The sequence below is a fragment of the Dendronephthya gigantea genome, unplaced genomic scaffold (assembly GCF_004324835.1).
Source record: "Dendronephthya gigantea isolate DGI-Jeju-01 unplaced genomic scaffold, DenGig_1.0 000127F, whole genome shotgun sequence".
NCBI classification, from domain to species: Eukaryota; Metazoa; Cnidaria; class Anthozoa; order Malacalcyonacea; family Nephtheidae; genus Dendronephthya; species Dendronephthya gigantea.
Genome location: NW_021163137.1, coordinates 39,773 through 66,469, shown reverse-complemented (window position 1 = coordinate 66,469; position 26,697 = coordinate 39,773). Strand labels below are relative to the sequence as shown.

Sequence of the window (26,697 nt, the reverse complement as noted above, 5' to 3'; positions counted from 1 at the left end):
ATGTGACAGAGCAGTTAATGTTGAGTTTTAATGCAAAAAATAATTCTTGACAAAATAAGTTTTGGTTCAAGAATGTTCTTCATAAACTTTATTTAATTTAAAATCTATATCAGCTTATTCCTCTGATAATGTTGTTTTTAGAGGGGATGCCAGATAATGAAGCACTAAGGCAAATATACATATTCTATTGTTGATACTTTTTTTGGTTAGTAATTTTAGCACACAGATGGCATAAAAAACGTAACGTATCATCCTCCCACTAACAACTTGATTTGAAACAACAAGTATCTCACAAACGGCGAGGATTTACTACCACACTTGCTGATGCCTCTACAATTTTTCATCATTCTTATCCTGCATTCATTAGGCGTTTGTAAACTTTTTTTTGAGATTAATCCTCTGATAAATAACTTCTATTATTACTTCATACCGTCTAAAAAAACACCTCTAAAAAGACACCTCTGTGCATGTGCAAACAGCCTATATAGCATTAGTTAGTGCATGGCAATCAAATATGGCAAACGTACGATTCTTATCTAGTGAATAAATCATTCATGCATATGTGAAAAGATATATAAATAAAACAGATGTAATTAAAAACATGAATTTGTGACGACACTGACATGTTTTAATTACTGCGCCTGCTTTATAAAAGTTTTTTTAACCTCAGATTTATAAAGTAATATTGAAAGGTAATTTAAGCTGTTTTAAAAACTCGCCATGTTGCTTTTCGCTTATCTAACGATTTTAATGAGCTCCAGACACTTAATGCACTTGTGGCTTTAATCAACTGATATGCAGTTAATGGATAACGTAAATGTAGATAATAAGTTTGGTCTAATCCATCCCCCGTCTCCCCCTCTCCTTATAGACCATGCAAGCAAAATATTTCAACATGGCAATTGTTTTGATCAGTATTCTAATGATCAGTTTTACCAGCCTACCTGATGAAATAACAAATACCTTGCAATCTACAATTGGCTATTTTTAAATGCTGGGCCATCTGTGGATATATTGCTATATTAATTGCCGCACAATTCCATGGCCATAGAAAGTTCTGGTATATGCTTACAAACTCGGAAAACTTTGGGCAAATGCGACGGAAAAGGCACTCTCCTTTAAGATTTTTAACAGCTTAGCTTTCGGCAGTGAAGTGTATAAAAAATCTATTGATTTGATGATGAATGCATCTGCAATCTTGGTAATTGAAAGGAGAACTATAAATCAACTGATATGGTATTTAAAGTAACGCATTGCAAAATATGAGATACGATCAAAGATAACTGCAGGTAGCGGCGTGGCAGCTTCTTCAAATTTTCAAATATACCAGATAATGTTTTGTCTTGATAGTTCCTCAGTCTGGATAGTTCATCAGCCTTGTGTGAAACTGACCTCTCGTGTAGTTCTTGGGTAGTAACATGAAATGCCTCATTATCTATTTATTATTTTTAATGCGTTCGTCCGAATGAGAAGTGCACACTCCTGACAAAGGTCGTTTAGTGATCTTTTTTGTGTATTTTTGGCAGTGGGTTCAGCGAGATTTTCATTGTGTAGTGAGAAATTGCTTGCCAATTCATGACGCGACGACTTTCCGGCTGGAGAAACTTACGTTTCCTCATTACTTATAGAAGAGATATTATTTTAATACAAGCCCAAATAGAATTACTTTCCATCATTCTATGATATCAATTGACACGAGCATCTTGTATGAAACTGGATCAAGGACAGGAAATAAGACAGCTTCGTTCCCAGGTGCCTTAACTTTTTACAATGTCACGTGAGAAGCGCTCCGGGTACCACACTGGAAACGAGATTGTCCAAGTATACTCGTAAGGAAAAGAGGAGAAAAGTGGGTTTGTCGTATCACGATTCCTACGGAATCGGGCATGTTATATCTGCACTCTCATGTGACGTCAGAGCGGCTATGTTTGCACACACTGTTGGAAAGTTGTTCTAATTCACTGAAAAAAATTGTGAGCTGCATGAGAGAAAAGTGAATATTTCGACGAATACTTTATGAGGGTTGTTCTAAATGTCTAGTCATTTTACTAAAATTGAAAGAATTGTTTCCTATTTTTTATTTGGGCACGGTTTCGGCCTCGCAAAACCTACTGCGCCCACGTTCAAGGTAAACAGCGATTATACCCAGGGATTAAACGCGGTGTGACTCCTGCATCCGGTTTTTGTTGCAACATCCGGTTGAACTTTTTCACCGCATCATTCACAATAGCACCGCAAACCAGCGCAAAGATAAGACATTGTTGCGTTAATCGTTGTTAAATAACGTGCGTTCACAAAAATTCCGTTTAATAACCCTAATAACATAACGATTGGCTGGGTTAGTATGAAAGACGCCTGAACTTAAACCAATGGATTTGGGAAGAAATATTTTCGTTCTTTACATTGCGGCGATTAGTTTCAAATTGTGTTGTACAACACTGGCTGATGAGGACGTGCTTTTACACCGAGGTAGAAATATCAAACCTTTATTAATGCTTGTTAATAATTGAGAAAATATCGAAAAATGACGTGATCAAATTTGCGGATTCAAGTTGAGAAATTTTGATCTACAGCTGCCGTCTTTTGCTGTAAAAATCTGTTTTAAGATGTACATTTGCCACCTTTGTCTGTAACTTATGTACATATTTTTGTCTATTAGGTGCTTTATAATATAATCGACGATTCGACATGTTGTATGTAGTATAACTGTTATTTATTGGCCGTTAATACTGATTATATACTCATGGTTATTGGAGTCATAGTGTGAACCATGTTGTAGTGAATATTCTCACTATATTTAAGTATACAAAAAGTTCTTAGATTGTAGAATTTATCAAATACAGTTTGAATGTTTTCAAGACACTAACACGATATTTTGCACTTTGTTGTAGGTCATGTGTCAAAAACTGATACCAAATATTTAAACAAAGGTTAGTATACCCACCGTATATATCACCATCTTGTCTCGTTTGTCAAATCGTAGGACACTTTACTAGTATTGAAACATAATGTTATCCTCTATTCCTTTAATAAACTGACTGATTTGGATGAAGTCGAACTGTCGCATGTAAACACTCTTAATTCGTCGTGTACATAACGCGACCACTACGTCTACGGTCCACAGCGCAACAACGAACGCGTCATTTGCTAAATGCGCAAAAAGAGGGAGTTTTCGTCTTTATCGAGTCTTGTTTGTATCTACGAACGATATAGCAACGTCAAAATTGTTTGTAATTTTACAATTTTTCTGGTGTATATATGTGTGTGTGCGGCGCGTGATAATTGAATATGTCATTTAATATCATGCATGTTTGAATTTCATCTCTTGAATTTCAAGCTGCGATTAAACTATAAACATTTCGCTGGTATTTTACTGCGTCGTGCAACCGTTAAAAGTTTTCATTTTTTATATACAATCAGACATATAGCATCAGTGAAACTGCTTTTAAAAGTCGACGAATGTACCACCTCAAACCTTGCAATTTATTTTGTTTTTTATTGGTATTTAAATTAATCCTTACGACATCAATCTGAGTTATCTTCAGCTATTTAAGATAGCTAGTAAACTCTTTCTTGCCAGATGAAATTACTAACATATATGGAAGATAAGGAAGAGCTCAAATCCTTGACTTTCGGTTATGTAAACAACCCAAAAAGAAAAGTTTGTTTATTTTTGAAATCTCTCATTATCATCAAATCAAACTTGAAAATATATTAGTTGTTTTCAATGAACAAAATTTAGAAGAATGGATAATAATGCATAAAAATATTATTTTATTTCAAACTGGGCTTTATATATCCCCCTATATAAAAACAGTGCTTTGCGTGTTCTTTGATTTTTGCGTGATTGACTATCGCGTAACTTGAGTCCTACAGGTGCAAGCAAGGGGACAATCTTAACTAATCTCAAAGATTTGCATTTTTTATATAAACTACTAGAATTAATGCAAGATGACAGGCTCCTCCCCTGCTCATAATAGACTCTAGTCTTTTTGGCAGTCAACCACTCAACCTTTGCATGCATGCAACGGAAAAATCGAGCCCGTTCTTTCCAGCGCTAGCATCCTTCTTTTCTGTAGCCTGCGAGTACGAGACTTATAAATCCTAAACATTTAGATAGACCCTGCTGATTTCTCTAAAGACAGTGTTGTAGCGTTTCACCTTTTATATATACCCACCACGAGCTGTCCTGCATGTGACGTTTATTATACAGAGTAATTATATCACTGCATGCATGTTATGCAGCGCTGGTTAAATTATGATTTGTCGGCTAAAATTAAGAAGTACATGCAGATTGTTGTGCATCTCTGACTTCATGTTTAATCTTATTAAGCGTTAAGACGTTGTCCTTCGCGTGACTCATGTCCACTTTATTGACATAATTCAAGCGTCATGTATTTGTTTTGGCTCGTTCTTTGACAAATAAAAATGGTTGTATTGATTGCATATAGATAACCTTTGAATAATCATTATAATGAAAAATAAAGCGAACTAAAATTAGACATGATTAAGAATATAACGTTTTTTTATGGGAATGCTTTATGAGAATTGTTTGATAGTAAAAGCAAGCGACATGAAATTTTATTTGCATCGAAATGTAATCATTAGGAATGTGGTAACAACAATTTTTCCTGATTATAAGTATTTCTCTCTTTAAAATACCCTTCCTCCTCTTATCACGTATATTAGACGCCTGTTCAGTGGCGGATCCACTTAGCCAAAATAAACTGCGCACAATTTTGAATGCAAACTGATTCATAGCACCTGCATGAATGAATAAAAACGGTGCTATATTGGATCTGAATTTCTGAAACTAAATTTGTAACAACGGAATGGAAGCATTAAAAATGTTGATATATTCAAATGTGAGCTGTTATCTTTTATTTGACTAACAGTATATAAATCCGCTACTCGTCCTGCTGAATTATTTTCACACAGTACCATATAGGGTCGCAACTTTCAGAATTATCTAAGGTTAGAAATTTATATGAATTTCCTGGCTTTGGGTCAATTGGGGTAAGTCGATTTAGTTCCGAAATCCTATAAGAAATGACGAAAACTTACCACTATAAACACTATTATTCGGTGTTTTTTTGTGAAACAGTTACAATGCTATAGCACGCAAGATATATCGAGAAAGGTCAAGTAAATTCTGTGTCGAATTGCCAACTAATTAAATTTTAATTGATTAGAAACGACCACATGCGTTGCGCTGTCTGTAGCCTACGAGAAATCGTCTTCTTATCCGCAAGATTTTGAAACAATTTTGGCATTGCATCAACTACTTTACATTCTTATCTTTGCTGTCGTCATAATCACATAAAATAGCGAAATTGATGCTAGCCTCGTTGTAATGAAAATTTAATTTACCTTTCTTCCAGCAGAGATATATATTGATTATGATGCACATTCTTAGAATGCTATAGGAAACACTTTTAATACTCAAAATGCGTGAATTGTTTTGCTGTTTTAACTACAGCAGAAAGTAAATCTTGTCTGACATGCGTTTCCGATGTACAGGTTTCAGGAAATAATTCAAGTATTTTTGATGGAGTAAGTCTCATTTTGCCAAAACGCATTACTTTAAAAAATCAAACTGTGAAACTGCACGGCTTGAATTACAGAGCTCCTCTATCCAATAGTGAAGTGTTCCTATCGTATTTTCCGTCAACTGACGATAATGTCCTAATATAAAATAGGATGAAACAATTTTATGCCACGCCACACAAAATATGGTCGAAATATATAGCATGCAGTGTTGTGATTCACAACAACATGATGAACAAAGTCTAGAACCGTTCAACATTGTCTGATCCTGTTTTTAATGAAGTAGTGAAGAAACAATATCACATGAACTATACGAAATACATGCACTTGCATCATATTGACAAGATAACACTTGTCCAACTGTTCATTTTTAAACACACGGTGATTCACCATCCTTCGAATATAAGTTTTTACGAGAAAAAAGTGTCGAAAAATCAAAATTTACTTTTCAGTTCGGTCAACACTTTGCCTGATTTGAAAATTGCATGCAAATAATTAAATATCCCTCAGTTTCTTGGCAATGATTGAGAAATATTTCTAGATTACTGTTTAATTCTTGTGTAAAAAACACATCTTCCGTTCGACTGATAAAGTATAATATGTTGAAGTATCTACGCAATGAGTGCCATCTGTGTTTCTGTCATTCAAATAAACTTAGAATAATCTTGCTTGACCAACCAGGTCATATATTTTGTTATTTTTTCGACATGATGCGTGTTGTAGGTAGATAACTGATTGTGAAAGGTTGTCGGAACAAAGTGGCAAAAAGCGCAAATATGTAACGTTTTTCTTCTACGTTACGAAAGTGGATGGCTTAATCTCCCTTTAATGAAATTAAAATTTACAAGAGAGGGTATACAGTGTTGTCGTGGGTGGAAGGGGGGGGGGTATACACGTGGATAGTATGTGAGTCTATATTAGAGGTTCCAAAATGACATTTCACTCAATTTTTTAAAGGGAAATGCAGCCCTAAAGAGATCCAGTACGCTAATGACATGAAATTTCTGTTATTTAGGCGGGTTTTACCGCGGTGCAAGTCATTACTGGCCACTCGACTATGAAACTCAGATAAGAGATGTGAGATATTCTCGTGATGGAAAATGGAAAGGAACGAGAGGGATTGTCACTGGAGAGAACAGAGGATATTTATCACTTTTTACCAATGGTTGGGTGCGATTAGGAAAATTTCTTGGGGAATGTTTATGTGATATTCACCTTTGTACAAAGAACGGATTTAGCGTTGCATTTTGGGTAAAATTACCAATTTATGATAATGAGACAAAAATACTGCTTGGTAGTGACACAAATGATACTGGGTTAATGATTTTTCAAACCACTCGAGCAGTAAATGGGACAGACGAACGCCATATTTCAGCAATTGTTTTTATGAAACAACGCAAGTGGCAATGTGATTTCCCCACCAAACCTGGGAACTGGTTTATATATTTACATCACGTGGTCAAATCAAATGGATTGCGAATGTTTAAAGATAGTGTATTGATGAGTGAAGAAACAAGAGCTAAGATAGCTCCAGGTCGAGCATTTAAACAAAGGTATAAAAAGTGTGCAGTGGTATTGTCACCACCCACAGTTTACGGAACGACGCTGAAAGCTGATTACGACGATATTGTGATATGGCATTATGAACTGTCTAAAAATCTCATGAATCAAGTTTACAGAAACACCTTAGGTAAGGCAAGCATGTTTTACTAGAGATTTTTGATAGAGGAATTTTTTCCAGTCTAATCATGCTATATGCTTCAGATCGCCCGAAGATTGAAGAATGCAAAACAAACGGAACATCTTTAAACGTTCTCATCGATGATAGATATCAAACGTACAAGATAGAAAGAGATTTTCGGATTACTTGGTGGAGAAACGGAGTGGATGGAAGAGGAAAATATATTTCAAAAGCTCTTAATTTTAGTATTCATCATCTAGGTGAGTTGTAAGAAACAAATCGCTATATAGTAAATCATCATTTTCACCATGCATGCCATGGTGTGATGTATGCGGCGTTGTCATCATGTTGTGGTGTTACTGGTGTACAGTCTAAGTGAACTGCCATCGTACTGTAGCTATATAGAAACAGTTATGATCGACATACATATGACTGTAAAATCACATCTTCTTATAAATTAGCATATAGGACGTTATAGTGTAGCTGTTTTGTGCTAGCTTGCTTTAATTAATTATAAACGAGCTCGGTTTTAATTCACCCTTTCTTTCAAGTTCAAAATTCAGAGTACATTGTTGAAGTTCAGCGCAGAATGTTCGTTAGTAAAAAGAATACATCAAAAATGGTTGTCTCAAAGTCATCCAGAGTCACGTGCAATACTAAACTTAACGGTAAGATAAAAATTGGTCGTAAAAATGTTTGGGCTCCATTGTACCCAATAATACCTCATGCGATATATGCAGTATAAGTTTATGTGAGTATATAATGTTAAGGAATACTTGGTGTGAATTTTTACGAGACGGAGAATTTTATCAGTCCAGTTCATTGAAAAGCATGCAACCTTACTCAAATCAAAACTTTCCTAAATTCAGTTCCAGGAAAACCAAAGAATTTCGCAGTAAGAGAAAAAGCTGCGAGGTATTTTTTGTTAGAATGGGAAAAAATAGATGGTCCAGTTCAAGGGTATAAGGTTAGTTCTATCATATACTTGAAATATACTCACACTTGTCTAAGATCATCATGCAGCTGTGTGTTCGTCCACCGTTTATGCCATGAAATATTTTTGCACTAAAACCTGGTGTGCATGCATATATTTTGTTGCATGTTAAATAATTTCATATTTTCCCTATCGTGCAGATTTCTTATCGCAAAGATGACTTCAGAATCCCGGAAAAATGGTCCACCACATTCAGAGGAAATGTAGCCTCAGCGTACTTGGAACAGCTTGAACCTTTTACAGAATATATCATTACACTTGCGTGTAAAAATGAACATGGCACTGGCCAAGCAGTCACTCTTCGAGAAAAAACCGCGGAAGGACGTAAGTCTATTTGGAAAACTTTCGATCAAAACAATCTCATTTCACATTGTATATGAAACCGTGCATGATGATTACGAATGGTTGCTACGAGTGATAGCTTTGTATAACTGTTTGTCAAAAGTTCGTTCATGTAATTAAAGTTCATATAAATAATAAGACAAAGCATTGTTTTTTTGAATGATGCAAAATCAGAGTGAACTATTCAGTATTGATTATATCTTTCTTTCTTTATAGTTCCCATGGAGCCAAGATATTTGAGAGTAAAGCAAAAAGGAGAAATATTGGTGATAAAATGGCGACAACCAAAAGAATTAAATGGATTAGTAGATTATACATTGTTTGCCCTAGTGAACGGCAACGAGAAAACAATATGTAGTGCCTGTGGCGAATCATACAGATTGGAGTACGTTGAACAATATACAGAGTATACATTCTGGGTGATTGCAAGGAATATAAAGAATGGGTATACGAGTCCACCATCTAATAATGTCACGATTACTACGCCTTCATTCAGTAAGTAGGGTCTATTTCGAGTTAAAATTTGATTAGAAATGACTTATATTTGCTTCACTGGCGGATCTAGGGGTAGTCAGAATGAATCACTACAGCTGAAAATCGCAATCTCATTGGTAGATTTTTATTTAAAAATATCATTTTGAAGTCCATAACCAATACCGTTGTTATTAAGGTGTTTTGAATTTAAAATTTAGCTGTGTAATTTATCCTGACTACCCCTAGATCCGCCACTGATTTGCTTTAATATGAGGCTAATTAGCAAAAATAAAGGTCTGTAGTCTATACGACATTTTGTTTTTCCTTATTTAGCGCCAAGTTCACCGCGCAATCTAACCGCTACGTTTACACAAAATGGAATCCATGTTAGCTGGGAAACATCCAAAGTTCCAAGAGGGCAAGTAGAGTATAAATTATTTGGTCGTGTAAATGGACATCAACAGCTTCTTTGCGATGAATGTAATCTACAGTATTTAATGAAAAATGTCGCCAGAAATACTCAATATGGATTTTGGGCCGTAGCGTACAACGTTCATAAAGGTTATGAAAGTGCTCCAACTGGCGAAGTAATCATCGATACTGGATTGTATGGTGGGTAATCTTAGTTTGTATTTGAATATTTTGCAATTTTTCAATTTTTAAATTATTTAACATCAATTTCGCCGCCTAATTGGATGTCATTTTTTCTTGCTCCATGCAGTACCAACAACCCCAGCAGGACTGAGGGTCAGTTTATTATTAGAAGGAATTCTTATCTCCTGGAACAAATCTCAAGTGGAGTATGGCAGAGTACGCCACCAACTCTTAGGACTGGAAAATAACGTGAAGAAAGTATTTTGTTGGGATTGCGGATTGAAATACTTGATTAATAAATCAGAACCAAACATGAATTATTCTTTCTGGGTTGTTGCTCATAATATGCAAAATGGATATGAAAGCATTCCTAGTTCAGTTGTTGACTTTCATACCGCCCGTAGTAGTAAGTATTTTATCCTTCACGTAACGAGGAATATTTTGCTGGCCACTTGTTGATACACAAACTTTCGAAACATGAATTTTGACTTTCATAAAATAAACTTTACAGTGTTGTACACCAAATATTTTAGAGAGATATATCAAGTTATCACCAAATTCAATCTTGCCACAATTTCTTGATATTGGTTTTAGTTACAAATCAAAGGTCTCAATGAGACGACTCACGGATACACGAATAGCCGATTAATTGTTGGCTAGAAGACTAACCAGATAAACAAGTTTTTAATACTAAGCGCGAGTTAATGGCACTAAAGGATGCGAGACCGTTAGCAATGACTCCCTGATACTCCTACGGACATCTGTGAGTCAAAAAGTAATAAGCTTAAATCTCAGTAAACTTGCTTTTCGTTGATTTTCAGAGCCGCCACCACCTGAACTTATTCTTGCGCCAGAAGTTAAGGATTCCAGTGCTAGAATAACATGGAGTCCTCCGAAAAGCATGCATGGAAAAGATGATGTCATTGGCTATAAAGTTACTTTATATAATGCCTTTAATATCCTTCATATTGAAACAACTGAAAGTCTTCAACTCGAGCTTAGTAATCTGACGCAATTCTCAAAGTATTACGTGACGGTTCAAGTATTATCTGGGGCAGGTTACGGTCGTCCTTCACAGCAATTCACTATACAAACTAAAGGTTTGTAAACAATGAATAAAATAATGATCTCGGCAGTAAGAGTTTCAAGAAATTAGTTTATATACCTAATCAATCAATTTTACATTCTGACATTTAGATACAAACGAATGTATAATGGATGGTACACCCTGTGGTGAACATGCGCAGTGCGTCAACTCCGCGGGCTCTTATTTCTGCTCTTGTCTGCCCGGTTTCGCTGGGGACGGGATTCGCTGTAAAGGTATAAAAACAGTGTTCATGTATGTCGTAAACCATGCTTAACTTTTTCTTATTTGACGTCACGATCACGCACGCAGCAAGCATATTAGGCAGGGTTAATTCTCGTATGAAAATATTTATATTATTTGCATATCAGCGTTGCCATCAGAAGTGACAGAAACAGATTTTTGTCCTGAGGAGAAAACAAGAAATGTCACATGGAAACGAACTTATCGTGGACAAACAGACAAAAATCTTTGCCCTAATGGAACAATAGGTATAAAATATATTAACAGTAATGTTGGTTTTCTAGAATGAGTGGTTCATTCCACTTTCAGCGGCAACGAAAACTCAGTCGCATGCATGTGTAGTGTTTGCTCGCGACTAGAGCAACGCACATATAAGCCTGGAATAGCTCTATAAAACCCATTGAATCCTATATACGTGCAGCAATAGTATATCGATCTGATAGTATAAAATATCAATAAACCTTTCCTGATTTAACATGTATGTTGTAATTTCAGGCATCACGACACGAGAATGCCTAAAAGGAAATGCTAGCACGCCATACTGGTCAGATCCCAACTTGAGTAATTGTGTTTCTTCTTGGATGTCCGCAGTAGATGACAAAGTACGATATGAAATTTATTTTTTACGTTGCGCATTTCATGCGTTTTATTCTGAATGCATTTGTAATAACGAGATCCAGGATGTCATGAAGGAAATTTACGTTATGATTATAAGAATTGAATACTTGATGCTGCGTGAAATGGAATCGTAGCTCACTCCTGAGTATAGCTGTCTGCCGTTTTATTGAGCCATATTTCGATTGCATGGCTTTAATTAAACTTTATTCGTTGTTCCTCTCTGTTTACTGAAGTGTTTTTTTGAGACTTTTCAAGTTTTGAAACCCAAGTGCAATCAATTTTTCTTTTGATATAGCTCGCCGACCAAACACTGAACTCAACAGTGGTTGGGGATTTTTTCCTGAATCTTCTCGACAAGAATGGTGCTAGAGGTTTATATGGAGGAGATATTATAAAGACTGTAAACGTCATTGATCAGTTGTATAATAAGAGTCAGCAAAATGAACTGAATGAAGAATTGACTAATCAAGAAATTACCGAGAGTTTGCTAACGGTAAGATTCATGGTGCTATATAATATGCTAAACTAAAATTATGTCACAGCTCTCATTCCTCTGGTTACTCCTATTCCTATATCTTCTATTTAGAACCTAGTGAATATCACGGAAAAAATTATTTCACCAAAATCATTGAAAGTTTGGGATGACATACCCAAGGTTAGTTTTAAGAAGTATTTTTCTGTCGTATATGTAACCTGCAGTTAGACTTGATTTAATATATTAATGTTACTAAGAACTTCGAGTTCAGATTTCCCTCACCAACAAGATGATAAAATCTTGCACAAGATCTTTTATTGTTTACAATCGAAACTTTATATCTTTTTGCAGGAGCAAAGAAGTGAATATAGTGTCAGAATAATTGATGGTCTAGATAACGCTGTTTTGAAATCGGCCAAGATTGTAAATTTTTCTTCTATTCAAAGTGAACATATCGGTAAATATATTGAATGATTAACAACACTCGGATACGTGAACGCTGTTCAACCGGAGACTCCACTGAATCAAAACGAGAGTAGCGATCAAAATACGTCTGATGTTTATTTCGAAAAAAAATCTGGCTGAATTTTCTGGCTGAATTTGTTATGCATTATTTCACATCTTGCACCGCAGTAGCGAAGGAGACAGTAAAAAAAGATTTATAGGAACTGGAGAAATTGAAGGTTCTCTTCAATTAAATTTAAAAATTATAAACAAGAAGTAAGAAAGCATAAATGAAGGTTAACAAAATGTTTGACCTGCACGCTTATATTATCGTATTTCTTCCTTTCAACTTCAGGTATTCGGTATGGAAAAGTATCACATTTTAAACGGAACACCAATACGACGTCTTCCGAGAAACACATGAGTGAAATGGACAGTATTAAATTCCCAGAGCAAGAAGAAGGGATGGATATTGAAGGTACATTCTTCCTGCATGAGATGGTTTAACATTTGGATCATCTCTGGAACATCCCTGGATCATCCTCGAATCAGTGTTCTTTTATTGATTTACCTCTGTGACAGCAATCTACTCATACGTTTATAGATGTAGTCATTTATTCCTACATTTTCGTTAACAATAGACCAAACTGCAGCAGTCATCTTGTACAACACAATTGAAGACGTTATGTCGGCTGGAAATCAGCAATTAGAGTGAGATTTTTATCGTGTTTGTTGACTTGTTCAAGAAAACACAGGAATACTAGACTAAGTTAATCCATTTTAATGACATTCTATATAGTGATAAGGATTTTGTCAATACAGCAGTTCTTTCCATCTCTACAAGCCCGCCTGTATCCACACCATTTCGAAAGCCTTTGGAGTTTATATTAAAAAACGAAAAGGTTGGTGAACGTTTATTCTTACAGGTTTTTTGATGAATTTGGTAATGATGTTTATGTAATTCTTTTTTTTGCTTTCTTTAAGGATGGACAATTTGACAAGCACAAATGTGTATTCTTCAATACTTCCAGGTATGCATATGTCGAGTTAGTTCTGTTATAATGAGAGTATTTGGCGCCCAGTATACATAGTTTCATGTGGATTGTTAATTTAACGTTTATTCATTGATTCTCATTCATTGACCCTCGAGTCATTATTATTCTAGTCATTATTTTAATTACTCCTAAAATTTATAAACTTGTACTGATATACTTGTATGTTGATTGTATTCGTGTACGAATGTGACAATGATCGTGTACTGGCTACTTCAATTCTTTTCAGCAATTTTTCGTGATTTTTATTTGTTTTGTTTTTGAGGAATCCTGGTTCTTGGTCAACGACTGGTTGCGAAGTGTTTAATGTAACTAGAAACTTTACTGTGTGTCACTGCTATCACATGACGAGCTTCTCAGTTCTTATGCAAATACAACCTGTAGAAATGTCGGTAAGTCAAGTTTATTAATCACTATCGCTCTATAGGGACGCCAGCTTTGATGAAAGGAAAGAAAGTTTTCATAACTCGCTATTTGTTGACCGTGCATGTGAAAACCTTACTAAGCAAAGGCTATATATGTTAATTAGTCACCCTTTGAAGAGATCTCATTTTCGATTAGTGTGCATAGATTGTAGAAGTCGGTAAAACCTGTACTTAGTTGGTTACACGAACAACTCCCGTAAAACTTATTTATATCATTCTATTTCAGGATTCAGAGGAGTTAATATTAAGTTGGATCACTCGTGTTGGTTTGTGTATTTCGCTGGTGGCTCTTGGTCTGGCATTTATCACATTTGTTTTTCTGCCGTGAGTAAATCATGGTTATATAAGCTTTCGAAAAATCCCTGCAGAAGTACTTTTTAAAATAATATAGGTCATTACGTTGCTTGCATAAAAGACTTCATTCCAAGTAGGCTTTTCTACAGCAAACGTGTGTTCAGGATTTGGAGAATCTGTTTTTATCAATTTATTTAGGCGACCTTGTGGTTATAAATCTGGTTCGCAGTGTTTTAAATTGTGCGATCAAGGGTACAGGCCAACGTAAGTATTGTAGCTATATCACAGAATATAATGAGAAAACAGTTAGATTAGATCGATCATTTATTTAGAAAATCTTATGGAGAGATCTTTTCCAATTTGAACATATTTCTTGCCGCTCGCTCTAGCAATGAACTGAAAGAAAACTATCGTTGCAGTATATCAGAAGAAAATGTTTAATACGTAATTAATTGCGAGAAATATTCTCCAAGAATAGACATCATAAATCATCTGCTTATATAATATCACACATTCTTAGATATTTGAAAAAAGTTCGAACAAGTATTCATGCAAATTTAATATTATCCTTGGCTCTTGGGGAAGCGTTGTTTTTATGGGGAATTGAAAAGACGAATCATGAGGTGAATATTTGTACAAATGCATGTTTACTCTTTAAATTAGCAAATCATCATCCGATGGTAATGTTTTAGCTCCTCTTACGATTAGTATTCTTTAAGACTGAACAATTAGATGAAATAATTATGTTTGTTTGTTTGTTTGTGCAGAGGACGTGTTACGCTGTGGCAGTGGCGTTACATTATCTGCTTCTTGTTGCATTTCATTGGATGGCGGCAGAAGGTGTTATATTGTATCTTGTCTTGGTTAAAGTGTTTCAACGAAAGAGCGCCAATAAAGATAAAAGGATGTTCATGATCATATGTTGGGGTAATTCTAATTTTTCTTTATCGAACAATTCCATCTTGCGCAGGGCCGAGACCCCCGGCATCCCAGACGCGCTTCCTACGCCCCAGATCATGCATATGTATTATAAACTATAGATTACACAGTAAGACCTATAGACTTGATTGTCTGATTTTTTTGGAAGACTGAAAATTTGAACGTATTACTTTAGGTACACCAGCTGCTATTGTTTGCATTGCCTTGGTTGTGGGACATGAGTATTACCTTCATGACAAATGGTAGGACATGCTTTAGTCGTGTTTATACTCTCCCTGTATCTGACTAGATATATTTTGAAAAAAGTTCTAAAAACATTGATACTTCTATTTTTATAGCAGGAAGTTCTGGGTAGAATAGAAATAACATTGAATGTGCCATAAAATTCAGTCATGCTTCAAAACCAAGCACAGCTTCCTGCTTTTACATACAACTGAGTCGTATTCTGTGCCAGGATCCCAATATAGAAGATAATAGAATTATTTTTTACAGTTGTTGGTTGTCAATGAGTCATCATATGATATGGGGTTTTGTCGGTCCTGCTCTGGGCATTATACTGGTAGGTTTTATCAAAATAGATTTTATAGATACATTGGTAGTTGTAAATTTTTATTTCTATAAATCATGAGATAACTTCAAGTAAGTGCGCGTAGGTAATAAAATGTTGTTGAGTGATGATGTTGGTTTTTTTGAGCCGAGCTTTGGGCGATCAGCCTGCTAATGGGTGAAAGAAATATTATTTACAAGTGATAATTCGTTCCAGGTGAATATTTTCTTTCTTTGCTGCACATTCCGCGTCATGGGACGACGACAGAGTTGCAATAAAACAGAGAAAAATATGATGGGGAAAATTAGGTTGGTTGTATATTTTCTTTTTACATACAGTTACCCTTAAAATAGATATTTTGTTTCTCCATCACATAATGACGTGCCAAACAACTTGCCATACTTATTTCTTAAAATATAAATTCCTTGTTTGCAGATACTGGGCCAAAGGGGCTGCTATAGTTACCTGTTTACTTGGTATCACGTGGGTGTTTGGAGTGTTTTATCTGAATAACGAATCTGTAGTTGTTGCATATATATTTAACATTTGTAACGTTCTTCAGGTGAGTTCGATTGTTTTACAATTTTGTCCAGAGCGTAGCTAGTAATTTCAGCTAGTAATATAGCTAGTAATTTCATAACTGGTATATTTAGTTTTTCGTCGTTTTAACATTCACTTTTAATTTAGGGGTTATTTATATTCGTTTTTCATTGTCTCTTGGATGAAAAGGTAAAGTAAACAACATATGACTAGGCGTGAAAAGTGTTTGTTCACAAATCAGTTGATCAATTTTTTTAGATTGAATTTTCTGTTTACTGAAATATAAATACGTGCATGGTTTATATCTATCGAAATGAGATGATTCTTCAGCTATTTCAGGGTTGAAAATATTAATAACCATGCCTGAATAGTTGATCTGATGTATATCATAACCTGTTACAGATTCGACAACAATATTATCAAGTATTTTGTGCAGTAACTAACATTGAATCAAGATCTCCAAGTCATTCCACTGGCAATGGTAATAGAGGACAACGACCAAGCACATTCAATAGTTGGGTACGTTATCTTTGCCTGACTTCACGTCAATCTTTGGTTTCTATGTTATATCCATAGGTTATAGAGGGAAATTCAGAACACGTCATGATTCAACTAACTAATAATGCAAAAACATAAACAAATATATTAAAGTACGTAGCTATATCATGACGTTCACTTTTTAGCTTTGGTCCGTTGCCCCTATGAAGCTTCAAGACAGCAAATCTGAAAGTTGTCCAACAGGTGAGGCGACTGATGGCGGTATTCCATTTATGACCCTTAGGGTAAGATACAATCCAATCCAATTAAAATGAACTGAACCATTCAATCAATTATAGTTGCAGAAAACACGCTGAAACGAATGAATAGTTCAACGCATTCATTGACACCATGTATTGACCGACGGTTGATGGAAATCAAACGCGATGGTCATGGCACTAGTGTGAGACCACGTGGAATGAGTTCTATATATCATGATAGTGATGAAAATATGGTGAGTTATTTTGTTAACTCATATTTGCGAATCCGTCAGATATTACCTCCTTCGCCGGCCTTTTAAGAGGGCGTTGCATGGTTGCGGGCAAAAAGGTTTGGCGTCAGATGACGATGGTATAACGACCCAACATCAGGTCCTGGTGGTAGAAGAAGGGAGTTCATTTTTGAGACAGACTTTTTACATCTCAACTGCTTATTTAGCGACGCATAATTCGAAAGGGAGTAATGTTGAACATTTAATCCTATAGGAGCACACCACTCTCATCGAGGAAAAAGCGTGCCTTTTCCTCTCTCAGGAATTTTTCGTCGCACACGAGCGAATTGCATAAATATCTCCGTCTGCATTTTACTTTTTACCCACCACTGCAGTTCAGGTTCTAGAACTTGAACAAAATATTCAGGTTTTATATTGTAGAAGCAAAGATAACCATATTTCGATAACTGTACTTTTTTTATCAGGACAACATTCCTGATAATATTCTTACGGTGAAACATGGCTCAAAAAATAACAGTGGAAGACTGGATTACCAGGATGAGGTACTTGTCCTATACTCAAATAATTCGTTACAGATGCGTACTAGCCAACCTGAAATAAACACGAGGGTCCAACTGTCAGCTAGGACAAAGGGTAAAACTTTGATTAATGACGATGCTCGTCTGTGTGTTTCCAGGACACAAAGGTGTTTTTAAGAATATTGTTTGCCAAATTTATCGCGTGAAAACAGTGAAGAATTTTTTGAGATTTCTGAAGATACATGTGAAGATTGTCTTTATGAGATCAAAGAATGGTCAGAACAACGAGATAAATCAATAAAAGCGAACAGCTTACATGAACAGGATTTAAAAACGTCAAAAAACTCGCGTAGTTCAGTCACATCTGAGCATGAGTATTTAAATGAGGAAACGAACATGGTCGAAGAAAATCACGAGGAACCTGAGGAAAAGGAAATAAAGGTTGAAGAATCTGAAACAGTATATCTAATACGACAATTACACCACGTATTGTGTTATCAGGTGCGTATGAACTGCAATGAAGTTCTAATGAACTTCGGTGTCCCCTATTGTGTCGTCGAGCTCTACAGAACAGCACCGAAGCCATTTGAATGAACAAAAGCAATATGCCTTTATTCCTATAATAATAATAATAATAATAATAATAATAATGTTTTATCAGAATACTATAGCCGTTATTCTTTTATATTTAGTTCGTCACTATAGACTCTAACGGCTAAATTTAGGCGTACAATTTTAAAACTAGCACACTTTCTATTATCAAGATACAGTTTTCCTTTAAAAAATCAAACTTTTGTAGATTTTTCCAAACCAAAAAGTACGACATATGTAAACAGCAAATACGTCGTAAAAGTGACTGACGCAAACGGTACAGAATTATCGCCCACATCAGGGCAGAAATGTAAGTAAAAGTTTAGATCACGTCATCCCAAAATTTATTATAAAATATAAGGAAAGCATGCAGTAGAATATATTTATGCAGTTGCCTATATATAGGCTTCACCATGTGACTTATTTTTATAGTGCCCGGTCCAGCACAAGTTTAGAAATCTACATCAAGAAGTCTGTACACATAATGCGTTGATATTAATATCATCCAAAGGAGATGTTATCCATTTTGAAAAACATCGTTGATGTTCTCAAGTTGAGAACTGCCTCACTACCATGCAAACTCCGAGTGTTACGAGATCGAGCGTTAATTCTTTGCACACAATTGCATCATAATAAGACTTTCCCATTGAGTTAAAACATTTACAATGTCGGTCAATTACAATCGCTTATAGTTGTGATTATTACCACATTTCAGAATCCTAGAAACCAAGATTTATAACGCCATTTGAGCAGTTTTGACCGCCACTGTATAACTGGATGTATTAGCATTTATTACGTTGTAATACAAATGAATCAATTTAAACGTATTGGTTGAAATGCTTGGTGCATGATACAAAACCTACAAATAACTTATAAAACGTATGAAAAGTACATAGCTAAAGTATATGCTATCATCCAGTCAGGTGTTTCTGTTTCCTAATTTGCTACATCCTGCATATTTTTGTGGCTTTTTTCCTCAAAAGGCCAACTTTAGACTGGCTAATTCACATCTAAATTATAGCTGTTCCTATGGCTGCCTGGATGAAATGGCAGCTGATGAATAACGTGTAAAATATGCAAGTCACATTGTTCATCTCTCTCAATCATTCATTTTGCTACGACTATGTGAAGCTATAGTTAAGCCTAAGATCAAAAACAAGAAAATTGCTCTGAATATTACTCCCAATCATGACTTGTTGTGAACAGCAGACTGCCATTTAAAATTCATGCCGGAACTCCGAATTGCCATTCAAAAAATGAGATGCACTTTTCTGGGTATAATTGGAATCAGATTTTTGAACCTGCATGGGGCCGGTTGTATAAAACTCTTAACTACATTTGAAGTAGTTAAATCGTAGTTAACTAGAAAATACACGATTCTGATTGGCCTATTCTGCCACTAACTATAATAGTTAAACGTTAACTACTTTTTTATACAACCAGCTCCTGCTCGATATAACCAAGCCTATAATATTCTAGTTTATTACTATTAGCTATAATGCAGTAATATCATTCAAGTATTTATTTAGAATAATAATTTTAAAACTACGGCATAAACGGTATTGGCATAAAATACTGAAAACAGCGGTGGTGTGTAATATAAATACTGTAATTTTATTGTAACTATAAAGGTTTCAGAATTATATACTGTAGATATTTATCCTACATCAATGATAAACTATGAAATTCTTTAAAATATATTAGCTAATAGCTATAGCTGCAAGCCAGCAAGGCAAGCCATATGGTACCAGCCTTTCAAGTGGCTTGGTATGCGGTGTACTGGTCAGCGGTGCCGCAGACTGACAAACTCTGCAGAGGTTCTGCTAATTGCGAATACGAAGGCCCTCAGGTCGGAACGTCGAGAAGGGTTTTGTGTATTTTAAGCAGTTGTTATACCACATTTGACGCTAGATTTTTGAATTACTGGGTAAATTAACCTATACAGCAAACATTTTTTGCTTCGTTTTCAAGATGCTAAAATGCATTTTCAACCTAGAGTATATACATCAAGCCCCTTGTTTAAATTCTCTGAATATGTGGAGCTGGGGTGGCTTATTTTACCTGCATGTCAGCAATTATATATACTTGGTTTCACTGCACCTTTTTTTAACCATTCGTAAGCCAGTTTAAAAGGCACTTTCGGTCTGCAAGGATGTAAATCAAAGAGGACCCTTGTTAAACATTTTGACAATACAATGCTGTATTCCTACCCACGGACAAATTTTGTAAATAAATTATACTTTCTTCTTATTTATGCTTTTGGCGACTCATTTGCATCTCATTGTCTAGTCAGAATCTAGATTCATTGTTATCTAGATTGTGGGAATTTCCCATCTGCCATTCCCAACTTATAGCTATATTTTTGATCTCTTAGAAAAATTAAATTAAAAAGTGGAAAATAACTAAAGCTTAATAGTATGATGAGAAAGCATTATTGTTACTCTATGTTAGAAATAGAAATCAAAAACGAAAACGTTATTTCCTGTTGAGCGCCTTAGGTACTTTCCCTTCTGTGATACGTATCATTTTATATCGACAACGTCGAAGAGACGTCTCTTCCTTCGGCTTCGTCAACTTGCGTGTCTGATCAAATTTTTATGCTCTCAAATGGCTAGTAAACAACAGGTAATTTATGAAATGTTTTTGTTGGCAACTCCATAGTTTTGATTTATTGGATAGTGCTGTCCACCGGCGATATATTTACTGGCAATATAGCCCTATCCACCGGCACCGGATAGTGATTCTTTCGAAATGTTTGAAAGGCAATAAAATTTGATCTTTGGGACCAACAATTTTTAAAGAGGTCCTCAATTTAGGAATACTAAGATTTAATCAAAGTTATACCCAACAACGGGCGATTTTAAAACGATTGAAAAATAAATCACTATCCGGCTTTCATGCAATCGTCCCCTTATCCCCACGGTTTGCGAAAGGTTCTTCCGGAGCCAGCAAAATTTCGTAAAACCATGCAGTAACTGTTCGTAAATCTTGTTATCTTGAAGTTATCAAGTTAATATTGACGTTTATAGTCTGATCACAATACTATAGTAGCATCAAATGAACAGGGTCAAATGATCCCAAGCAAAACAAGATTAATTCAAACAAACGCTTTGTTGATTTTATATATCAACTAATTTTCGCATTTTATATGTTTGTCGTCATTTCAGTCCCAAAATTTGATTAGCTACTTAACTTTAAGATGTTAAAAGGGTGGTCTTTATTTGTTAACTGGTAATTATAAGAAACATCAATGATTCTCTCATGAGGTTTACGAATATAACTATATTATATTAACACCGGGACGCGGGGGTTATATTAGTATATATCATGATATTGAGATCTTGCAGTTAGACTTTCGATGTCTGCTGTTCAACATATCATCATTGTTAATTTTAGAGCGAGGAAGAAGATTTTGCTTTGGCTTTTGCTATGCAAATGTCTTTATATGACACGGAGTCAGTTGAAAAAAACGATTTCTCAAGTCAGTTTGATGAAGATAGGGCGCTCGCGAAAGCGATTGCAGACTCAGAAAAAGATTTTAGAGATAGAGGCCGGCTATCTTCATTTCCAGTGAACATTGAGGTCCAACAATGCTCTAAGGTAGAGTGAAAGGTTTTTCCATTTTTTTATAACAGCGATCGTGATAAATAAGATATTTTATTACCATTTAATTTCCCTGAAAACCTCGTAGGCATCGATAACAATCTTCCACATTGGATTGTTCTAGTTTTGTAACCTTACTTTCTTTTCTTTGGATGCTGGTTCTCTACGTTCGTCTTTATTTTTTGTACTAAGATCGCGTCTCTTGAACCAAAAACGAATGAAAAAAATATCATCATTCCATAACAAAAACTTTCATTATGTTCCTAGACACTTGAAATCGAGGGTAAACCAGCCCTAACACACCAGATAATAAATGGCTACGTCGATCATTGCACACATGGTTGCAAGGAATGCAGACATGCCATGCAAATGGCGCGTCTTACTGTCACAGACGCAAAAGAAGAGTGGTTTCGTAAGAACATGGAAATAACAGTTTATGCCGAACATTTCTCTTTGAAATTCTGGTCTGGTGCTCGGCAAAACAAAATCGTTGTTCAGGTGGTTGCAGGGTCGATAGAAGTCACAGTAACTGAGGAAAGTTGGCGGGCGTGGTTTCAAAGAGTTGTAAAGAAATCCTGGGATATTTTTAAAAATGTTGCGATCTTCGTTATAGATAAAGGGATAAGTATACTGACCATGGGTCCAGTCGGAGCTATTGCAGGTGCAGCTTTTAAGGCTATTGCAGAATAACTTTAACCGAAGCTAGAAAGGAATTGTTACATAAATTGAAAAAATGATATATCACCAGGATACAAGCGATTGAAGATTCGTACGTCAAATATATCTAGCAGACGTTTTGGTATTTAGTTAAATCTAGTGTGAAAGTCACCTTATCGGGTATGATATATGCTATTGTTAATTGCATGTCTAATACGTTGTTGTTTGTCTATGTCCATGTCCACGTCGTTGTCCTTTTCAATGCATGTGCATGTCTATGTCTATATATGATTATTAGAAAACGTAGAACATTTTTATATGTTGCTACGTGGTATTTTAAAATTACTTTGAACTGTACATGATAGAAGTTACGTTTAAATTATTATATTAGTAATATGATTGTATCATGCAGGACCCCACTAAAAAACACTTTAGGTGATTTGAGCATCTTGATATTATTATCATTATAATTATATTTAACCACTTAAATGGCTTCAGCCTTCATTTCACTAATATTGCTATTTGTCACGTTGCAGAAATAGAAATTATATACTAGAAATTATATCCTAAAGGATTGTTCTCTTTCTCCAATTAATTTGATGATTTTGAAAGATCTTACTGTATGCGCGATTGGATCTTATCGAACCATTTCAAAAGGTTTTCACTACTTTTTTATTTATCAAAGTTATCTTCTGGATATTTTTTCCGACATGCGTCAAATTCTTTTTTTCTTATGCAAGTGATTGCACAATAAAAAAGAGATCGAGAATAAGAATCAGGTTTATGACGAACTTGTCGTGAACTGATAAAACTATTGAAGAAACTATAGTCTCTTTGGCTGATAAGATTATCACTAAGATGCTTTATTCTTTTGCCATTGATAACTTTGTCATCATCTCCAGTTGGTGGATATCGTGTTGAAAATTTGTAGTCTAGTTGCCATACTGGATTTTTAATGTCTAAAGAGGGTATTAAGAAGAATTAAGAAGTTAATATCGAAGTATGTCTTTGGTAGAAAAATACATGGGCAGCGCATGGAATGGAACAGCAACTCAATTGTACTCTATGTGAAAAAATAGGAAATGTCATTTGACATGGCCATGGGGCATGGGATAGTGTCAGAACCTGTACCTATATTCAAGTAGTATTGTTCGTAATCCGTAATTGCCTGGAGAGACGGGTCAAGATTAACAATACGAAATGCCGGGTAATTTCTGTATGAAGGTGAAACAGATGGCATTAGTAGAACATAAGAGAATTTCCGATGCGAAGAATCTTTCTTCTTATCGCTGAGCAAACGGAAACTATCGCGGTGAAAGTGAGAGAAGATTTGCCCTGAAAAAGAAACAAATTTCTAAATATTGTGCAGGCGAACCTATTTTATACGAATCCAGGAGGAAATATAGCCAGCTTATATTCTCAATTGATTCCCTCACCTGCAACAACGTCGTTAAATTCATTCACAACCAGGTTGATATATAGATCAGTGAAATTGCTCATCCAAGTGGACATATGAACATAGATATCCATCCTTAATTATAAAAATAGGCACGTAGCGTACATGTGGGTACCTTCGACAGCGATTATGCTAAAAATTGCTATTATGTTAATCGTTCTTGAAAACGCGTATGCACAATTTATAAATTTTAAGCGTTATTTTGAATAAGCTAGCAGACTAAAACTTATCATAAAATCTGTTTTCCAAACACGTTAGACAAGGATATCTTTAAACTTCACATACCCGAGAGAAATATGGCTGCTTATAATAACTTTCTTTTTTGTTTTCCTAGCAATATTTAACTGCCCTTCTAACCACTTCATCTGTGTATTTGCCCTGTTTACAAAGTAATTCTTTGGTTTCCAAGCACTTTTTGTCCAGTACATTGTGTTTAGAACCAGCAAGTTCATCTTTCCATCTGTCAAAAATGCCAAAAAAAACAATCAATAAAGTTGATGCAAAATTTTCTCCTATAGTAGAAACCCGTAGTGTTGCAAGAGAAGTATATAGAATAGATATAGCGAAGACTCTTATGGCTATGAATTAAATAGGAAAATTTCACCTGTTCTTGCTAAAACTGCATACGAAACGACAAACCTGATGTGGACACCTTGTAATACCCTCCATAAGAGAATGTCTTTCGTAGTTGATCCAAAGATGTCGTCTGATATTTCATGTTACAGTTTGTACACAATATGCCGTCTTTCCAGATATTCAGTACATCAGAATACCATGTATCGTTCTCGCCAGGCATTATATAGTCACCTGGTATATCATTATTACCAATGACTGGAAAATAAGGAATATCGGGAAATACTGAGTTCACTTCACTCCATAACTTCTTTATTATTTTCAAAACCTGCTTTCTTCTGTCCTTTCTTCCCAAATGATGAGGAGTAGCATCGCCTGCATAGAAATTGTATTCTTAGAAGAAAGCAGTGCCTGGCAGTTATTCCTTTTCTTTCCTGTCTTCTAGCTAAATATTTAAACCAACATATTCTTCCTCCTAGCTTCATGTAAAATCTTTCACCTGGCATCAAAATGAACTCTGGACTTTTTGTTTTTTGTTTCATAGCGTACAGTACACTTCGAAGCAAATTCAATGGCGCATCACATCCAATCCTGCCAAGGCTACCATAATCTGCCTTGTGAGAACTTTTAGTGTTTTTATTTCTACAGAATTGACTTTTATCTCCAGTCTTCTTATACATTAAATCTAAGTGAACATCAGTGAACAATAGGAATGTTTCAGACTTGTTTGCATTTGAAGTGAAATGTACTTTACTGGTGTCTTGTTCGTAACTTTTCAAACTCTTTCCATACTCTGATAGAGTTAAGATAATTAGGAGTCCAGCGTTGAAAATCATTTATCAAATATCTGCATAAAAATATAAACCAATCATTAATGCAGAGTTTGGGCTTCGGCCCCAATGTCTCAGTTCACATGCACAACTAGTCACAACTAATCATAGCTAGTCACAACTAATCACATCTAGTCACAACTAATCACAACTACTATATATGACCTGTTCATGCATGGAGCAGGTTCCCGTTCAGTTGCGTATTTAGCCAAAATAAATAAAATTTAAAGTTCACATTTGGATATATCTACATATTTAAAGTAATTGCCAGATATGAATTGTAAAATATTCTTTACTTTGAATTTGAAATTTTTACTGCGGTATAATTTTTCGACTAACGACAACGCGGAATTCGCAAATGTTACAGTTTAAGTTTCGTCACAGCAAGAGACGATTGTAAGTTTAATTAACTTAGTGAAATAACAACTTGTAATTTAGAAGAAAAAAATATCTCACTTTCAAAAAAAAATTACTACGACGGATAATAATTGCAAGATCATTCAGGTAAAATGATCAAATATATCGACATCTCAGACAGTTAATTGTACGTACCAAAGTATAAATACCAAGAAATCAGCAACTGGACTTTAGTCAGTGCACGAATTACATCGTCGCAGCATTTCCTTTCAACTCCTTATTATAGTTACTCTTTTTTGTTACGGTTACTCTTCGGCCACAAGGGCTGTTCCTGTGATTTATTCAATATAATTTCACCTAGGGCCGTCATGTTTTAAACAAAGATATAATGGGAAAAAAATACAGCCACCTGTTGAACATATGCAACAGTCGTTTGTCGAAAATTTGAGGTAATTTAAAAGCTTTTTCAAAATAATTTGGCGAAATCTTCCCTTCAAAACAGAGATTCGTATAATAATTACCATATTCAAGACCAAACAAGGGAGAAATTGAACCTTTCCAACCTCCTAGGCTGAGGACTTCGGCCTACACTCGCATGGGATGCCACATCTATCCCACTGCAATTCATTTTAAAATTTCTTACTTATAGTGAGGGGCTGCATGAGGTGTTGGACATAATAAATCTCTCATTGTTTGAAATCATATCGTTTATTGTGTGTGTAATAATACGTTATACGTACGATATTAAAGTGAAACAGGTAAACAATCGTGTACAAATAAAGAAGAAGTCACTACATTATATATGAACGTACGCAGGAGCTAGCTCAACCC

General features: G+C 35.2%; 3 protein-coding genes and 1 long non-coding RNA gene across 5 annotated transcripts in view; 3 read left to right on the top strand and 1 right to left on the bottom strand.

Annotated features, from left to right (window-relative positions):
• Positions 1 to 18,005, top strand: part of LOC114535873 — a 31,338-nt gene extending 13,333 nt beyond the window's left edge. Inside the window, exons 3-37 of the mRNA XM_028557201.1 lie at positions 2,892 to 2,930; positions 6,563 to 7,237; positions 7,312 to 7,488; positions 7,780 to 7,896; positions 8,098 to 8,195; positions 8,363 to 8,546; positions 8,781 to 9,059; positions 9,372 to 9,650; positions 9,760 to 10,038; positions 10,454 to 10,732; positions 10,830 to 10,952; positions 11,088 to 11,207; positions 11,455 to 11,561; positions 11,873 to 12,070; positions 12,164 to 12,232; positions 12,404 to 12,509; positions 12,852 to 12,974; positions 13,138 to 13,207; positions 13,296 to 13,398; positions 13,481 to 13,527; positions 13,814 to 13,940; positions 14,200 to 14,297; positions 14,466 to 14,531; positions 14,788 to 14,890; positions 15,035 to 15,194; positions 15,382 to 15,448; positions 15,699 to 15,765; positions 15,970 to 16,061; positions 16,189 to 16,315; positions 16,441 to 16,482; positions 16,696 to 16,812; positions 16,977 to 17,034; positions 17,130 to 17,284; positions 17,746 to 17,823; positions 17,958 to 18,005. Of these exons, the coding sequence (XP_028413002.1) occupies positions 2,892 to 2,930; positions 6,563 to 7,237; positions 7,312 to 7,488; positions 7,780 to 7,896; positions 8,098 to 8,195; positions 8,363 to 8,546; positions 8,781 to 9,059; positions 9,372 to 9,650; positions 9,760 to 10,038; positions 10,454 to 10,732; positions 10,830 to 10,952; positions 11,088 to 11,207; positions 11,455 to 11,561; positions 11,873 to 12,070; positions 12,164 to 12,232; positions 12,404 to 12,509; positions 12,852 to 12,974; positions 13,138 to 13,207; positions 13,296 to 13,398; positions 13,481 to 13,527; positions 13,814 to 13,940; positions 14,200 to 14,297; positions 14,466 to 14,531; positions 14,788 to 14,890; positions 15,035 to 15,194; positions 15,382 to 15,448; positions 15,699 to 15,765; positions 15,970 to 16,061; positions 16,189 to 16,315; positions 16,441 to 16,482; positions 16,696 to 16,812; positions 16,977 to 17,034; positions 17,130 to 17,284; positions 17,746 to 17,823; positions 17,958 to 18,005 (4,877 nt within the window). The remainder of the gene's footprint in view (positions 1 to 2,891; positions 2,931 to 6,562; positions 7,238 to 7,311; positions 7,489 to 7,779; positions 7,897 to 8,097; positions 8,196 to 8,362; positions 8,547 to 8,780; positions 9,060 to 9,371; positions 9,651 to 9,759; positions 10,039 to 10,453; positions 10,733 to 10,829; positions 10,953 to 11,087; positions 11,208 to 11,454; positions 11,562 to 11,872; positions 12,071 to 12,163; positions 12,233 to 12,403; positions 12,510 to 12,851; positions 12,975 to 13,137; positions 13,208 to 13,295; positions 13,399 to 13,480; positions 13,528 to 13,813; positions 13,941 to 14,199; positions 14,298 to 14,465; positions 14,532 to 14,787; positions 14,891 to 15,034; positions 15,195 to 15,381; positions 15,449 to 15,698; positions 15,766 to 15,969; positions 16,062 to 16,188; positions 16,316 to 16,440; positions 16,483 to 16,695; positions 16,813 to 16,976; positions 17,035 to 17,129; positions 17,285 to 17,745; positions 17,824 to 17,957) is intronic.
• Positions 18,006 to 18,258: 253 nt separating this feature from the next.
• LOC114535917 lies at positions 18,259 to 20,075 on the top strand. Its single transcript, XR_003688374.1, has 3 exons — positions 18,259 to 18,300; positions 18,599 to 18,700; positions 18,823 to 20,075. It is a non-coding gene; the product is annotated as an uncharacterized LOC114535917 (long non-coding RNA).
• Positions 20,076 to 20,921: 846 nt separating this feature from the next.
• On the top strand, positions 20,922 to 23,130 carry LOC114535846. The gene is made up of 3 exons (XM_028557159.1): positions 20,922 to 21,015; positions 21,787 to 21,990; positions 22,261 to 23,130. The coding sequence occupies exons 1-3, from the start codon at positions 20,998 to 21,000 to the stop codon at positions 22,681 to 22,683; spliced, it is 645 nt and encodes a 214-aa protein (XP_028412960.1). The 5' UTR covers positions 20,922 to 20,997; the 3' UTR covers positions 22,684 to 23,130.
• A 16-nt stretch (positions 23,131 to 23,146) lies between these two features.
• Positions 23,147 to 26,443, bottom strand: LOC114535845 (acid sphingomyelinase-like phosphodiesterase 3a). 2 transcript variants are annotated; one of them, XM_028557158.1, is made up of 8 exons: positions 26,388 to 26,443; positions 26,062 to 26,197; positions 25,179 to 25,526; positions 24,746 to 25,054; positions 24,392 to 24,566; positions 24,087 to 24,181; positions 23,782 to 23,985; positions 23,147 to 23,609 (listed from the first exon to the last, which is right to left on the bottom strand). In XM_028557158.1, exons 3-8 carry the CDS (start codon positions 25,513 to 25,515, stop codon positions 23,323 to 23,325), a joined length of 1,407 nt encoding a protein of 468 aa, XP_028412959.1. In that variant the 5' UTR covers positions 25,516 to 25,526; positions 26,062 to 26,197; positions 26,388 to 26,443; the 3' UTR covers positions 23,147 to 23,322. The 2 variants fall into 2 exon arrangements, with proteins under 2 accessions (XP_028412959.1, XP_028412958.1); XM_028557157.1 differs by lacking the exon at positions 26,388 to 26,443 and having other exon boundaries at positions 26,062 to 26,261.
• Between the last annotated feature and the right edge of the window lie 254 nt (positions 26,444 to 26,697).